Source organism: Aedes albopictus, chromosome 2 (assembly GCF_035046485.1).
Source record: "Aedes albopictus strain Foshan chromosome 2, AalbF5, whole genome shotgun sequence".
NCBI lineage: Eukaryota > Metazoa > Arthropoda > Insecta > Diptera > Culicidae > Aedes > Aedes albopictus.
In genome coordinates, this window is record NC_085137.1 from 379,261,333 (window position 1) to 379,279,260 (window position 17,928).

Genomic DNA, 17,928 nt, shown 5'->3' on the forward strand with positions numbered 1-17,928 from the left:
TATCGACATTTATTTATATTCTTGCTGATGTTGCTCAGAGGTTTCTTTATGTTTTCTTATACCAATTTCTACATGATTCCTCTCGTGATTTTTTTCAGATTTCTTTTTTTATGAATTTCTCTAGAAAAACCAGCAGAAATTCCTGCTTAGATATTTTTACTCCAATATACTCGGGAATTCTTGCTAGAATTTCTCAATCAATTTCAATGGAATTTCTTCAACAATTGCTCTTTCTGGCACAAATTTCCCAAGAATTGGAAAAGAACGTGGCTCTGAAGCCGATATACTAATACCTTCAGGAGGACTTTCCTGGATTCCTGGAGTATTCACAACGAGAGTTGCCTGTGGAACCTCAGCAAGTCTTACTGATAGAATCCAAAAAACAAAAATCCTAAATGAATTCAAACAGCACTACTGAAGAAATCCCAGCAAGAATTCAAGGAATCTCAAGTGGATTTTTGGGTTAACTATAATGAATTTTTTTTTTATATGAATACTCGTAGAAGTTGCTGAAATTTCTAAGAAGTTTCTGGCAATCACAGCACGATGTTTTGTAGAAAACTCAGCAGTTATTGCATAGGGAATTCTGGCAATAATCCTTACAAGAAACTTACTATCACTTTAGGATTTTCTGTAAAATTCCTCTTGTGCTTCCTGCACGATTTCGCCAAGAACTTCGCTAGGAATTCCTTTTAGTATTCTAAATATTGAAATGCTGGCTCTGTTCCACTAGGAGCGTTATTCAATCAAGAAAAAGCAGAAGAAGATATATTTCATTACAAAAAAATATCACTAATTCTCAAAAATATATATAAAAAAGTTGTTACAAAAAAAAAATATTTTAAGGGGTCGTCCACAAACGACATAACACATAACTCTAACTCTTAAAATTTTGCGAATAATCTGATAGTTTGTTCGGAAATCTTCTGAACAATACATTGTTCTGTAACTTTGCAGAAGACACCAATTGAATAGTCTACTTCATTTATGAAAAAGTTAATTTCTTTCAAACTTTAAGGTGTATTTAACACAAAGGTAAAAAATTCAAAATAAACCATTACATATATAAAACAAATTTTTCAAAGACACCATATTAAGATGTCATTAGACTGTTTGACATTATGACAAATATTTGCAATTGAAGTACGACATTCGTCCCAGGTTGCTATGATTCACGTAGTGTTGGTCATTTGTTTGGTCAAATATTTGTCACGCCAAATGGGACCTTTACTAAATCCAGGCCGTAAGAAATGGATTCTGGATGTAAAACCCAGTATACAGAACGTACAGTATCAGGCAATAAAAATGCACCAAAGCTGTTTTCTCATACAAACTAGTCAACTTAAAATTGTCATAAACCACGTAGACTTTTTGGGGGGGAGGGGGTGGGTTTCTGGCCAAAGTCTACGCTCCATAGACATTCTCAATTGTTTGTATGGACAAATGACTACAAGGCGAAATGAGGGGGGGGAGGTTCTGATACGGCCAAATTTTGGTCTACGTAGTTTATGAACAGTCTAATATCTCAGTTATTTTATAACCAACTAGCTGTCCCGGCAAACTTTGTCTTGCCGTCTTGTGGTGGTTTGACAACTGTTGATCTCAAAATAGCACCGCACTCTAGATTGGTTTTATTTCGATCGTGTTGTTTTTCTTCTCTGCTCATGCAAAATCAGTGCTTTATCAATTTTCGTACTTTTCTATTTGATATTCGTAACTTTTTGGACATATAAACACAGCCAACACGAATACGAAACGAACCGTGCATAAGTCAAGCTGATCGGTTCATCCGTTGTTGAGTTTTGTTGCCTCAAAGGGACTACAAACTCATTTTTATATATATAGATTGATCATACAGATTGTATTTTGGCAATAAAATTGTACCAAGACAAAAAATCCTATAGCATAAAATGTCGTAAATCATGTATGTTTCTTCAGCACATTTATTTATCTTCGCATAAGAAACATATTTGTCAAAGACACCATTATGATATAAGGTTGGCATTTTATTTTTTGCTAGTGGATTGTTTGTTGCATGCACCAATTTTTATTATCAAAATACAACCGTCTATTTTTTTTTTTAATTTCTTTGTATTTGTGAATTTTAACTATAGCTAATTCTTCACACAGGACAACCGTCTATAACTATTGCATCAATATCCATCAATCAACTTTTTCAATATTTTCCAATTTTCGTGTTTTGCAGAAAAACGAACCTTTTTATAAGAATCTTACCCAGTGATTCATCGGAAAAACTCCTGCCATAGGGACCTTTCCAACGTATACTGTGACCACTTTAACCTTTCTTTTTTCATTCTTTTGCACAGCCGACTAATCAGCAAACAACAGTTTTGCCAAGATCTCAGCAATTTTGACAGTTCATTTCTAAGATCTAGCAAACATTTTGCTGAGAGTCAGCTAACTAACGTCAATTTTTACTGGGACATCAGCTAATAATATTACTGAGTAGACGGCTTTGCGCATTTTTGCCGAGCCCGCAAATCTGTTTTAGGTTGGGGGGAGAGGCGAACGGATAAAATTACGAGTAAATTCAAAAACTTGGTGAATCAAAAAAGGAGATTTAAATAAATAAAAAAAAAAAAATATAATGTTCACTCTGTTCCAAGATAAGGTAATAAAACGTCGAAACGACCGACCCTTGAAAACGAGTAATTTAAGCAAACAGTGAGCTCTTTATTCTTTTTAAGGAAACCCGGCTTTTTCACTTTTCGTCATTTTATCCCTTCGATGTTTTGCGTTTCGACGTTTTGGCATTCGACATTTGTTCTTTTGAAAATAAGTCTTTTGCTCAGACGTCAAGCAAATAACGAGTTCTTAATTATTTTAAAAGATACATACTCCGTCAATTCTCGATGCTTTATTATATCGGAATTTGGTTCCTGAACCAAGTATATTTTTTATATTGAAAACGTGAGCTGGGCTAATATACAGTTTACGCAATTGATTTACACCGTAGATCATATTTGATCTTGCCAACTTTGAGATGCAGTAGTTATGGAGCATTTCCAGCTTATCGCAGGTATTGCGTAGACGCGGCCTTTTTCCATTCAAATACATTTTGAACATGTATGAGCTTCTATCTGAAAATATTTTGCAGATTATTTGTTTTGTAATATTCTTCACCCAACTTTTGAATAAAGCGTCCGAAAAATAGCTTATAATCTTCTCCAAAAATTATACCGCACATACGGATTGTAGGATTCAAATGATGTCTTCAAAGAAGTTTGAGGATATTTGAAGGACCTCTAGAACAAAAAATACACTGAGAGTAATATTCATCGCGGATCTACGTTAGGCGTCGTATAATTTCGATTTTCCAAAAACCTTTCGATTTTGTTTATCAATTTTCTATAATTTCTGTAAAAAGCTGACTTCTAACCTCAAAATTTGCCAAAAAGCCCAGTATAATCAAAGTCTTCTGAGTACATAATTTTTCTAACTTTTTATTTTTCACTGGTTTTAAAACGGGCAAAAGAAAACAATTTTTTGGATTTTTCATATACAAACAAAATTTTGCGTACAAATTTCAACAAACTGTTCTAGCAAATTCAAAAAAATAAAAAATAAATAAAAAAACCCTAATTAATCCACCTAGCGGTGATGGTGCCTTTCTCGTGCTTAAAATATCCTTTCAACAAAACTCGAGCGACATGTTGATGACATTGACATAAATTCAAAATGAAAACTGCTAGCTAAATCTACTCAATAGGAATACATTTTATATTAGCATAACATCCAATATTCAGAAAATATATGACAACGATCCAAAACTCAAACCAAACATGTGTCATGAAGCCGCAAAATTTTGAAACGTCATTTTAGATTTTCCGGTCATCATTTTATGACTCCGGATATCTACCCCAACTAAACTAACCGCCATCTTGAACATTGAGACACCATCTTGGATGTTCTGGTATTCATTTTTGGACTCTGCACCTAAAATTACATAAAATAGTCGCCGTATTGAATTTTGGCATGTCGTTTATGATTTTCTGGTTACCAGATTTGGACGAAGACCGGCCTTCCTCCCCATTCAAACTATAGTCATATTGCAGACCTTGTGAAACAGCGCACAGCTTGGGTTTTCTGATTACAAATTTTGAATTCTGGACATATTTTCATACAAAACTAGCTGTCCCGGCAAACTTTGTCTTGCCAAGCTGTGTTGGTTTGACAACTGTTGAGGTCATCGCAGCAACGCACTCTAGCTTGATTTAATTTTGATCACGCTGAATTTGCTCCCGTTTCATAAAAGATCAGTATTTTCACAATTTTCATACTTTTACAAATGATTTTCGTAACTTTTTATACATATAAACACAGCCACCATGAATACGAATCGAAACGTGCAAGGGTCATGCTGATCGGTTCGGCCGTTCGTGAGTTTTGTTGCCTCAAAGAAGCTACAAACTCATTTTTATATATATAGATAGATAGATAGATAGATAGATATGCCCATAATGCAAGAATTAAAAATCCTATAAAATAGGCACTAACTTGGATACTGGGCCATTATCTTGGACTTTGGACCGCTATTTTGGATACTCTGGTGGACTCCAAACAAATTTCCCATACCAAATACACTTATTTTACATAGTTTTAGAGCTCAAAATTCAACGTTGACCAATCCTGCTATAACTTTACACCTTAGGAATCTGAAATGGTACGATTTGATGAGATCGCTTTAGTTTTGTCTATATTTTGTTCTCATATATGAGAACTTAGACCTATTCGTCACTGTTGTTCATACCTAATGTTTATCAGGCCATTAAACAAAGCCACGATTTAATTTTTCACATGAACGTTGGTTCTGCTACACAACAGCTAGTCTCTAATGTGATCTAAGGCTATTTTCTTGTTAACCGTTCATTAGATTATCAAGAAATCTGCGATCTTATGTGTCGTATGTATGGGTTTGGTTCATTTTTATACTTGGTAATTTCCGGTGGGATAGCCGGATCTGATTCCATGAGTCATGGACCATGACACTACCGGTTGTCCCAATTATGGTCTGAGAATATTTTATTGCTATTTATTCACCTTTACCTAATCACCGCGATTTGATATATCGCATGAATGGGTTTGCTTCACTTTTACCGTCAAGGCACCATTCACCGTGGATCTAAGAGGGTTCGGGGCAAAAAAGGTAGTAAGGTCGCCTAATTCCGTGGTAGGTCACCATTCACCGTGGTAGTAGGGACCCATTCACCGTGTATGTACTTTGTTTAAAAATGATCAAAACAACCCAGCCAAGGGAATTTTCTTCGATTAAATTCATTTCAAGTAATAACTTGCAAGATTTTATTAGAAAAACGAATGTTCAAATTTTCGATTTTTTCTAGATATATGGGACAATATGGGACACGGTGAATGGAGACCATTGATTTTTAGGGTACCCATTTACCGTGCCTTTTTGTTTCAATTAAGAAGTACGAGTAATCGTACTTTCTTGTTAAACTTACTTCGGTAATGCAAAATACATACCTGATATGTGAATTTAATTGCTTCTTGGTGGAATAAAAACGTTACTACATTTAGTTTATCGCTTAAATCACCTTAGCGCAGTTTTCGTTTTTTCACTATGAATGCAGTGAACGAGCAGAAACCCGCTTTATGTAAACACACTTTAGTGTCAAAATGATACTTTTAAATGTTTCTAATGAGCGTTTTAACATGGTAACAATACATTAGTGTTGTATTGGTGAAATTGAAGGGAAATTGTCATATCATTCAATCATAATATGGAAATAATGAAAAAATATTCGAAGGCACACGGTGAATGGAGCCCCCACGGTGAATGGCGACTTGACGGTACTTCTAACCACTTTCGAAGCCACAGCTGATCCCGCAACACTACCGGGAATCTAATGTGGTCTGACCCTGTCGATAAGTTTGTGATCAGTCTTCGTTCTACTGCTCGTGTTGTGTGTAGATAAGAGGTAACGATAGCGCACGAATGTAACAAAGCCGACTGACACCCGACTACGACAACGAAATGAAGGTAGTAAAAAGTGTCGAATGTTTACAAGACTGGTCGTGATTTGATGTACCGCATCCATGGGTTTGGTTAAATTTTACATTTTACTACCCGGATCTGATTCCGGGTAACTACCGGCTGAACCAAATATGGTCTAACATTATTGTCTTGTGTAGGAATTAAACGGCTACGCAGTCTTCAAAACGGAAAACGAAGTTTATTGTTTGCCCGACGTTTCGACACTGGGGTTTTGTGTCATCCCCAGTGTCGAAACGTCGGGCAAACAATAAACTTCGTTTTCCGTTTTGAAGACTGCGTAGCCGTTTAATTCCTACAGTAAACTTCTCAGTCGATCCGCCAAGAGATTATTGTCTTGTTAACTGCTCATCGGTTAACCAAAAACGCTGCAAATTGAAGGTGTCACATGCAGGGTTTGACAATTTCGACGGGACTCTCTGAACCAATTCCGGACCACTACCAGTTGTCTTTAGTGTGACGTAAGGCTATTTTCTAGCTAACTGTTCATCAGGTTATCGCTAAAGCCACGATTTGATGTGTCACATGCCTGGATTTGGTTCACTTTTACATTTGGCATCTTCCGGCCACTCAAAACCGATTCCGAAACACTTGCTGACCGTTCATTAGGTAATCTAAAAAGCCGCTATTTGATGTGACGCATGTACGGGTTTGTTTCTCTATCAGATTTAACCACTTCGGCGGGAACCCCGGAACTGGTTCCGGAACACTACTGGTTCAGATATGATCTGAGATGGTTTTCCTGCTCATTGTCCATCAGGTCATCGAAAATGCCGTGGTTTGATGTGTCACATGTATGGGTTTGGTTAAATGGTATATTTGGCCACTTCCAGCGGGACGCCTAGAACCGGTTCCGGATTACTACCGGTTCAGGTATGGTCTGAGATGATTTTCCTGCTCATTATCCACCAGGTCATCTAAAATGCCGTGGTTTGATGTGTCGCTTGCATGGGTTTGGTACAATTGTATATTTGGCCACTTACAGCGGGACGCCCAGAACCGGTTCGGGAACACTACCGGTTAGATATGTTCTTAGACTATTTTTCTGCTTACCGCTCATCAGGTTATCGAAAATGCTGTGGTTTGATGTGTCTCGTGCATGGGTTGGGTTCACTTTGATATTTGCCACTTCCGGCGGGACACCCGGAACCGGTTCCGGAACACTACCGGTTCAGATATGGTCTTAGACTATTTTTCTGCCTACCGCTCATCAGGTTATCGAAAATGCCGTGGTTTGATGGGTCGCATGCATGGGTTTGTTGCATTTTCATATCTGGCCCCTTCCTGGGGTACCGATCCGGAACACCTAAATGGCCATAACTCCGGAACGGCTGGACCGATCCGAATCATTTTCAATAGGAAACAATGGGACCAGATTCCGCGTCGAATGAACCATCGGTCGTTAAAATCGGTTGATGTTTACTATCTAAAAATGAGGTGACCTTTTTTGTACACATACACACACACACACATACATACACACACACACACACACATACATACACACAGACATCATCTCAACTCGTCGAGCTGAGTCGATTGGTATATAACACTTGACCCCTCCGGGGGCTCTATCAAATTTTCGTTTTTGGAGTGAACATATAGCCTTTCGGTACACCTTGGTGTACGAGAAAGGCAAAAAGGACCATGACAAATTTCATTCGAAACGGTCCTAAAATTCACATATCTGGGAAATAGTTGATCCTTTTAAGGTTCATTCAAATATTACGTAACGCAAAATTTGACAATTGTAGACCAACCCCCTCCCCCTCTCCCACGTAACAACTTTTTTTATGTGGAATATTTTGAAATTTTGTATGGAACGTAGCAGAGTGCTAGACCCCTTCTTATCCCCTTAGCGTTACGTAATATTTGGACGAACCCTTTTGATAAAAAAAAACTGTAAAACAGTAAAACAATCTCGATTAAAAATTCACTGGGTCTCAAGCATTTTTCTTATTATTAATGATTTTTAAATTCGCTGTAATTTAAGTATGGTTAGGTATGGCTAATTGCAAGGCCTAAAGTCAGCTTTCTACAAAAATAATGATAAATCTGAAAGTGAGGATTTAGGAAAATTGAAATTGTTTGACATCTAAAAAAGACTAAATTTCTCTAAAATAGAGAAATTTGAAAGGAAGTCACTCAAAGGGGTTTTCCCTCTTTCAAAATTTAAGGTTAAAATAAATAACAATAATAATAATAATAATACCCTCCAACATCTTCGAAGACTTCATTTTAATCCAACAAACCGTTTTCGAGTAAAATATATTTTTTTGAAGAAGATTATTAGGTTTCATTCACACGCCCATCACCCCAAATAAGATGATGAAAAATGGTTATGTGTTGAAACAAGAGTAAATAATTCATGAAATCCAGCGCATGATCAAAATCTCATTCTTCATTTTCAATGTACTTTTGAAATCGATTGTAAACTGGTGAAAATATGAACTGAAAATACCACGATTTTGAGGAGATGAGCAAGTATTTTGGTCAGGGGTGTATACGGTTACCTAGGATGGTTTGCAAAACATGCGGAAAGCTAAAGGACTCACCTTAGACGATCAAAAGTATATGTGTAGGTATATCGTTCAAGAGAGGAGATTGTACATACCTCACAGTCATGCGCCACTGTTTATTATCATTCGAATTCCATGACTCATACGTTGAGTTGACTTCGAACGAATTTAAATACCAATTCTAATCAATTGATTTCAATTTCGCTTTGCCTTCCATATCCTTGCATGCCATAACAATCCATTATCTGTATCCGTTCATCCGTGTTTGTATCGCTGTGTTTCTGTGTGTGTGCCGTGTGCCGCTGCAACAATAACACCCATCACCAAGCAGCACCCGCCGCCCCCACCACTACCGTCACCAGCCAACACAACGACGGCAACGGCGACAATCACACTGAACGGTATCGGAAGCAGCAACACCAGCAGCACTCAGTCTCCGTCACACTCCCGATCGAGCAGTACGACATCGTCGAGCGGCTACTGCAACTCGAGTTCCCTCTCGCCGGTCCAATCGAACAAAGTGTCCCCATTGCATTCGCGCACCAGCAGTGAAAACGAACTGATCCTCGACCCTCCAACGACGACGACCACCGCCGCGACGAAACCGTACAGTGTGCAACCGTTCAGTGAATTTAGCTATCTACCACCGCCGCCACCCGCACTATTGGCAGGACTATCGTCAACGTCTCCAGCGCGCATCGGCAGTATGGAGAATCCGGAAGCGATCGAACAGCAACCGCCGCAGCAGCAGCTTCCGGTTGAGGCAGCCGACCCGAGCTCGTTCGGTCCCAATGGGCTGGCCGTAGCTCAGGACGGCACTGCCGACTCAACGGATGCTGTTACGCAAAACGACTACGGGTTCTTCTACAAAACCATGGGAGGAGCCGTCATCCGCAGTGTTTTTCCACCTGGAGCAAACGGTCGCTATAAGGTAGGTGCCCTTTAGTGTTTTTGCATGACGTACTAACTTCAGGTGACCTCCCAAGACTAACTCGGGAAGAACCTTCGACGGAAGAAGAGGAAACGGCAGCGACGACGACGACGACGACGAGTCGTTTCTTCCGTGCGTTTACATAAGAGCTGTCAAGATTTTTCCTTTCGTTTTGGCACCTTGCCAGCGGAATTCTGGGCAGCCGTCCGCTTCGACGACGACGACGACGACGTTGACGTAGACATTGTTTTCGATCGCATACGGTCGATCGACGACCGACGACGGCGGGAGTCATTGTCCACCAGCAGCACCCATCCATCAGGGATGAACTCGACGCAACAAACTTGGGGCGCGCGCGAAAAGGGCTGACGAAGTGCGTGTGCTTACGCTTTGGCGGGGTTTTCCGCTAAGTTCGTCCCTTCGCGATTCGGTGAGGGTGGTGACCGGCTGTCGAGTCTGGCGAGATAAGTGACATGTTGCCAGTTTGGCGCTGCAGAACTAGGGAAGTGGGAGATCGAGTTATGTGGGCTAGTGGCCACTAGCAGCGGTGGCAGTCAGGCAGTGGGTCAAACGAGTGGCTAGCCAAATAAAAATATAATTGATTTTTTAGTTTGGCTGCGATTCGAATTGGATGGGCTGAGCTTAGTGCAAATCTAGAAGTGTTGAGCAGTTGGGATGTTTGGGTGATGATCGATTGCTCAATCCTCAACAAAGCTAACTATTTTCGGTGAAGGGATTATTCACGTGACACGTGAGTCTTGACCGGGGAGAGGGACTGTTTTGGTTTCGAAATCAGGCGATGTTTCGCGAGAGATGATGATAGTAGTTGTTTACAAAAATAATAATCGTCAGCTGTTTGAATACTATTGGGGCGTAGAAAGGGATATACAATGGATGACCCATCAAGGAATGCGGCTCTAGTTATTTTGAGATTATAGAACCATAATAAAACTGGTAACAACGGTAATAAATCTCAAAATATTGAGACAGTAATAAACTTCGATTTGGACACTATTTTGATACCTAAAACTCAGCTATATTTGAACCTTTGTATCATCAATTTATTTTGCATGGTTAGATACTCTATCCGTGAATCACGTAATGAATAAAACTTTTTTAACTATTTAGTTGAAAAATAAACACTGCAGAGAAATAGGAGTCATAGCCATTCGTAAACCCCTGGAGGTCTCTCATTACAATACAATTTTGTTTGACGACATGACTCCAAACTATACAAAATTGTTTGTACTGGGTGGCAGCCCAGGTATCAATCTGACGCTTTATCCAACACTTGAATACCGGAATAGCTGGGGCTAATGGGAGTTTAAAAGAACGCTCCATACATCGCCACTTAGCAATTCCTTTGGAGATGGCCTAATTTTGATTGGATCGTTCTCACTTCGCCCTTCTGCCACCACAAATGAAATCCCTACGGCAATATTGGTCGAACAGCAGTTGTGGAAATCCATTTGATATACTTTGGTTTTAGACCCCAAGTTTTACCAAAGGTTCGCCGGCATTGCCCAAAGGCCATCCAAGCTTTCTTGATTCTGAACTCAATATGAGGTATTCAGAAAAGCTTCGAATCAATGATGACTCCAACGTACTTTGCCTGTTCAGTTCAGTCACACTGATTTCAGAATCGAAGAGACGCAAAGGTCGTACGCCATTACGGTTTTGCCTTTCCGTCAAAATAACAACATATGTTTTACTTGGATTACCAGGAAGGCCATATTGATGAAACCGACCCTCAACTACCTTTTGCATCAAGTCGGAAAGAGTACTGCACAAACCAACTAACAATTGTGCTGGATGAGTATGACTGGAATATATTGATTCCGGAATGCTGGCTTTCTCAGTCTTGGGTAAATGAAAACGGCAAGTTTTGCTTTTCCCGGCATTTCGGCTTTTTATTGAGCCTTGAAGAAGACTTTTAATTATCCCTTGAAAAAGGCTCAATAAAAAGCCAAAACGTCGGGGAAAGCAAAACTTGCCGTTTTCATTTACCCAAGACTGAGAGAGCCAGCATTTCGGAACCAACTAACCATGTTAGGTAGTCGTAAGCAAAATCATAAATAGGAAAACCGCCATTATTGAGCTGCCCCAATAGCGTATCTGCTACGAGATTCTCCAAAGTGGTGACAAGACTCCCCCTTGGGGCATCCACAAACACTCAACTTTTTCATCGTCGCCTTACGCAATGTCGAGAAGAGATGTCGTTTTTTTTGGCATTTGGTGAATCCAATTGGAAATCAATGGAGATATACTATGACTCCGTGCAATTTCCAATATGACCTCTATGGGCCCGTTGTCAACGGCGCCCTTAGTATCTGAGAAAACACGAAAACACACAAGCAGTATTGCTTTTGAGCGAATGCCTTCTCGATATCGTAAACACTTTGTGTAAAAGAGTCACAGCAAACCAGATTGGTTCGCATGATGGTTCACATGAAGAGGGCCCGTTGGCCAGATGAACATCACGAGTGTGATTATCCACAATGCGTTTTAAGCATTTCAGAAGAAAAGAGGTTAATCCAATAGGTCTGAAACAATTTGCTTCTTCATACGACGCACGACCCACTTCCGGAATAAACTTTACAGTAATATCCCGCCAAGATTTGGAAATATACCCTATAGCAAAACTGGAAACAAGTCGTTTTTTTTTTTCAAAACATGTTTGAAATAATCAAATCCCTTCTGAAGCAAACTAGGGTATACCCTATCTACTCCAGGAGATTTGAAGGGACAATGCTATTGAGTGCCAACTCATTTGATTCTTAAGTTTTGAAGCTCGAGCTGAAGCCATAGAATCATATCTACAAGAAAAGACAGGCTCATCCGAAGATGGAATATCCACACATCGAGGGAAGTGTGTACTGATTAAATATTCCAGAACTTCTTCATCAGGGGAAGTAAAATCGGCATTTGGCAAACAAATTTCGTTCACTCGGAAATCCTTCGATTTCGCAAGGATTTTTTTCATCATTTTCACTCAAACTTAAAAAAAAATCTACAATGGTTATTCCAGCCGGATCGTTCGGCAGGCCGAAAAACTTTTCAGTTTACCTTGCGAGTCAACCTGAAAGCCTACGAACCATCCAAACGTTGCCTGTTCCAACACTTTCTACATTGTTTCCCGAGCTTCGCCAGATCAGAGTTCCACCAAGGGGTTCCTCTTGTGTTCTTGACAGACCGCAGAGGGGAAGCTCCTTCAAATGCCTTCATGATGAAGGCCATCGCTGTCTCAACGGCATCATTCAAATCACTTGGAGTGTCAATAGATAGTGAGTAATCATGAAATTTGGCCTCTACCATATGAGTAGTGAGTTGGTAGACCGGTGGTTCCTGACACGCAAAGTTTGCGATGCAACGTTCAAGTGTTCAAAAAGGATGTAGCGAAGGTCTAATAAAAGATTCTTAATCAGACACAGTGCCAATTGATCATCTCATGACGAGAGCAAAGCATTATATCTTACACTTCTTCTCTGGTAGATGCCATGACGGATTGGCGATTGTCTATGTTAAGTTTTTCAAGATCTGTAATACACACCTAAAAATATCATGTAATTTTAAGTAAACCTTACATATACGAGCATCAAATTTACGTCTTTAAAGACACCCCTGAATAAAACTTTTTTTTTTCTTAGCGTCTAGCAATCGCTAGAACCGATTTGACAGATAAAACATAGTAAAGTAAAATATTGACATGCGGGGATTCGAACACCGGATCTGCTGATCGTGAACCACATCTCTTACCTATCGGCTATACCACCGAGTTAGAAGGTTGCTGATGAAAGTGATTCTGTTCTACGTTTCTGGTGAAACGGATTTGTTGACATCTAACGCAACCAACCAGCACATACATGATGCGCGTAAAATTGAGTCCAATTTGTGATTCAGTCTTGCAAACGTTTACTTTTTTGGTGATTCCGTTTCGTGGAAATTTCAGAATTTCTAAGAGTGTAGTTGAGTATTCCATCAATTTGGAGCCTCTCGAATTAATGTCTGAGCTGCTCCCGATGATATGGTGAGCGTTAGCATCCCTGCTAACAATTAGCGGAAGGCCTTTTGAAGTGATGTTCTTGGACTAAGATCACTTGAACTGTACCACTTTGCATAAGTCGGTAATTATTGATCGTTGCTGTTCTTTTATGCTGAAGATTGATCTGAGCTATTTTAACCTTCACGTACCCGACCCCCAACATCTAATTTTCAAATTGCTGGCATTTCGTTAATTCTTATCCAACTTTTTTGAAGTCGCCCTCAATCGATCATAAATTGGTGCAAGTTTATTACACTCAAGTGACCATGCCATATCCGGAACCATTCCGGAGATATTCCGGATTGTATTGGGGTCAGGGAGGGTGCCGAAATGGCAAAAAAATGATTATTTCGTGTGTTATTGTGTTTGAACCATCGATTTTCAGCGGAATTTTCATTGCGAACAATAAAACACACCTTCGATAATCAGATTTGAATAAGTTGACCCATCCGGATCACCGTGACAGGTCCCGCGAGGGCCTCATTGGGGACACTTCTGGTTTTCATCCAAAACATGTCGTGCGACATATCAAACTTCATGATTTCGAATAACTGAGTCAGAAATGATACCCTGAAGTCTGTATCAACTAATATGACCACCCCGGAGCATCTAGCATAGGTTCCACGGGGTTGACATCGGGGACATTTCTGGTTTGCAAACAAAACATGCCGTGCGACGTATCAAACTTCATGATTTCAAGAGAACGAGGCAGAAAAAATGACTGAAGTATGAAGCAACTGATATGGCCGCTCCAGAACACCTGAAACAGGTTCCCCGGGGCCTCTCGAACACAATAACATACGAAATAACCACTTTAAGTCATTTGGCAAAACAGACACCTCCCCCACCCCCTGACCCCAGTACAATCCGGAATATCTCCGGAATGGTTCCGGATGTTACATGACCACTTGAGTGTAATAAACTAGCACCAATTTATGATCAATTAAGGGCGACTTCAAAAAAGTCGGATGAAAATTGACGAAATGCCAGCATTATCAAAATGAGTTGTCGGGGGTCGGTTATGTGAAGGTTAACCGCAGCCTCTACCAAATTAGGCAAGATCAGACTCTTTAACATTACAAAGTAACAGCACATCGGTATCGATTGAAAAACTCCAAATGCAAGTATACACAGAATACATTGTGTTAATCGCATAATGCGAAACAATATTGGTTTCAATTTAAGCATCAATGTCATTTTCGTAATTTCGCCCTTATTCAACCTACAGCTAGAGATTAAAGCTGATTGTCTCGGAGAAACACAAGGTCCACTGCGCTATTGCTCCGGTTAGCGCAGTAAGGGCAACATACTGTGGAGGGTACCCTGGCACTCCACAGGCTCCGTTTGTGATTAGGCATGGTAAGCATAAAGCCGCATAACATCATGAACTAGGGGTAACCTGACTAGTGGACTCCTAATTAGACCTGTGCGCCGCCGCGCCACGCCGCCGCCGCCGACACTTTTTGCCCCACGCCGACGCCGACCGTGATACCGGCGGCGCGCCATACGCCGATGTTTGTCACGCCGCCGATTTTCATTTTTCACGCCGATAATCAGGGCACGAACAAAATTTTGTTTACATTAAGGTGAGATAAAATACTAAAATTCTTTCGAAGATTCCTCCAAAACTCCAATCAAAGAATTCTTCAGAAATTCCTTCAGAGATCTCTTCAGGAGTTTCTTCAAAGATGTCTCCAGTAGTTCCTTCAGATATTCAGGGATGCCTCTAGGAGTTTCAATATGCATTTTTTTCAGAAGATCTCTCAGGAAGATCTCCAGAAGATTCGTCAGGGATTCCCATAGGAGGTCCTTCAGAGATTAGTCAGAGAGTTTCTCCAGGGATTTCTTCTGAAATTCCTTCAGGAATTCATACAGGAGTTTCTTCAGGAATCATTCCAGGAGTTTCTTCAGACATTCCTCTAGAAGATCTCTCAAGAATTCCTCTAGAATTCCAGCAACGGGTTTCTCCTGGCGTTCTGTGTTCTTCAGAAATCACTGCAGGAGTTCCATCAAGGGTTTCATCAGGAAATACCTCCTAGAATTATTTCAACAATCCCTCCTGGAATTCTTTCAGAGATTCCTCTCGGTATGCCTCATGGAATTCTTTCAGAAATTCTTTCAGGAGTTCTTTAGGGATTTATCTAAGAGTTCCTTCAGATATTCCTACAGAAGTTCCTCCATTGATTAAATCATGAGCAATTTTCGAGGATTCATGCAGTACAGTAGTTCTTTCAAGGAATGCTCCAGAAGGATTCAGGGATGCCTCCAGGTGTTCATTAGGTATTCCTTCAGAGGTACTCTAAGCTATTTTCACAGGAGTTCGTTCGGGTATTCTTTCAGAAGTCCTTTCAGAGATTCGTTCAGGAGGATTCATAGATGTTCCGTTAGAAGTTCTTTCAGGAATTCTAACAAACGGTCCTAGAAATAGTATAGGAGTTCCTGCAGGGATTTATTCTTTGTAATGGCTTTCCCAGTATTGACAAATACAGCTATTTAATCTTGTCCGACGTTTCGGTTACATTTGGTACCTTCCTCAGGGACTCAATTATTGCCGATTTTTCGTCCAGTTGTGTTCGGTCGAAAAATGGTTGTCCAACGGAATGAGTTTTCTCTCACAGCAGTTAACGATTTTTGGATTCGACTGCGATAAAATTTCCGGGATTCATGCAGATGTTTCTTCAGAGGTTCGACTTGAATTTCTTGAGGGACTTCTTCAGAAGTTCATTCAGAAATATCACTAGGAGTTCCTTCCGAGAATCTTACTGGAGGATAAAGGGTGATACGGTCAAAATTTGGTCACACAATTTTTTTCATAACTTTAGACTGCGTACACCAAAACAGCTGAATTTTGGACCAGTAATGCTACATTATATGTAGCTTATACCATAAAATTTTCATCAAAATCGATTGAGTATTGGTTGATATATAGACAAAACCATCGACCTACCTTTTTAAAATTTTGTACAAAGGCGCTCCATAGTAAATTTTCGGAAATTTAAGGTCAATAAAGCACAATTTTGATTATAGAACTACCAATATTGCTCCGATTTTTATCAAAATTTTACAGTATAGTACTATTATGAAAATACGTTCTTAGTAAAATTTTGAGCCATTTTGTATGAATACTTTCAAAGTTGTAGCAGTTTGAATATGAAAAAAACAGACCGGGTGCCACTTAAGCAAATATAACTTTGTAACGGCCGGATCAAATTGAATGAAATTTTTACACAACATTTTGATATGCATACTACACATAAAGAAAAATTTTCATTGAAATCGGTTAAGTATCTCTGGCTCTATAAATAAAACAGTGAAAATGTATGAATCCTCTTTGCGCAAAATTTTAAAATTGCGGATCTCAGGGTTCAACAATATCTCCGCAAATACTAGACCGATTTTGATGAAAATTTTATGGTACAAGCTACATATAATGTACCATTACTGATCCAAAAATCAGCTGTTTTGGTGTACGCAATCTAAAGTTATGAAAAAAATTGTGTGACCAAAATTTGACTTGACTCGACAAAATTTGACAAAATTTGACCACCTAAACAAATATAATTTTGTAACGGCTGAATCAAATTGAATGAAATTTTTACATAACATTTTGATATGTATACTTTACACACAGAAAAATTTTCATTGAAATTGGTTCAGTATTTCTGGCTCTATAAAAAAAAGAGTAAAAATGTGTTCTTATTTTTTTATCCACTTTGTACAAAATTTTAAAATTGCAGTTTTCAGGATTCACAATATCTCTGCAAATACTAAACCGATTTTGATGAAAATTTTATGGTATAAGCTACATATAATGTACCAATACTGGTCCAAAAATCAGATGTTTTGGTGTACGCAGTCTCAAGTTATGTAACAAATTGTGTGACCAAATTTTGACCGTATCACCCTTTACAAGGATACCTCCAAGAGAATCCAAGGATTCCCCAGAAGTTTATTCAGGGATTCCTACAGAAATCCATTCAAAAATTAGTATAAGAGTTCCTTTTAAGAATCCATCAGGATACCCATAAGGGATTCCTCGAGTAGTTCATTTAGGAATTCATCCATGAGTTCTTAAAAGGATCGCTCTTGGGGTTCTTTCTGAGATTTTTCCAGGAGGACTCACGGATGCTCCAGGAGTAACATCAGAGATTTCCTACAGGAATTCTTTCAGGGAATCTTGTTAGAGTTCTTTCGAGAATTTCCTTAGGAATATAATCAGGCATATCTCTAGGATATTATTGTGGAATCTCTCATGGAGTTTCTAAGGCTCAAGCATTTCCTTCTGGAATTTCTCCAGGAATTCTTTTGGGGACTCCTCCTGACAATCTTTCGGGGATTTCTCCTGGAAATCCTGCAGGGATCCCTCTACCCAGAAAGATTCCCTCGGGAGATTCCGCTGAAA

The 17,928-nt window shown here is 39.5% G+C and overlaps 1 protein-coding gene across 15 annotated transcripts in view; it reads left to right on the forward strand.

Annotated features, from left to right (window-relative positions):
- The window catches only part of LOC109423129 (PDZ and LIM domain protein Zasp), a 283,958-nt gene that overhangs the window by 243,476 nt on the left and 22,554 nt on the right, over nucleotides 1–17,928 (forward strand). For 12 of the 15 annotated variants that reach the window (XM_062853043.1, XM_062853044.1, XM_062853041.1 and 9 more), the window contains one exon: nucleotides 8,885–9,484. The exons of the other annotated variants lie outside the window; for them this stretch is intronic. In XM_062853043.1, coding sequence (XP_062709027.1) covers nucleotides 8,885–9,484 — 600 coding nt within the window. The remainder of the gene's footprint in view (nucleotides 1–8,884; nucleotides 9,485–17,928) is intronic. 15 annotated transcript variants of the gene reach the window in all.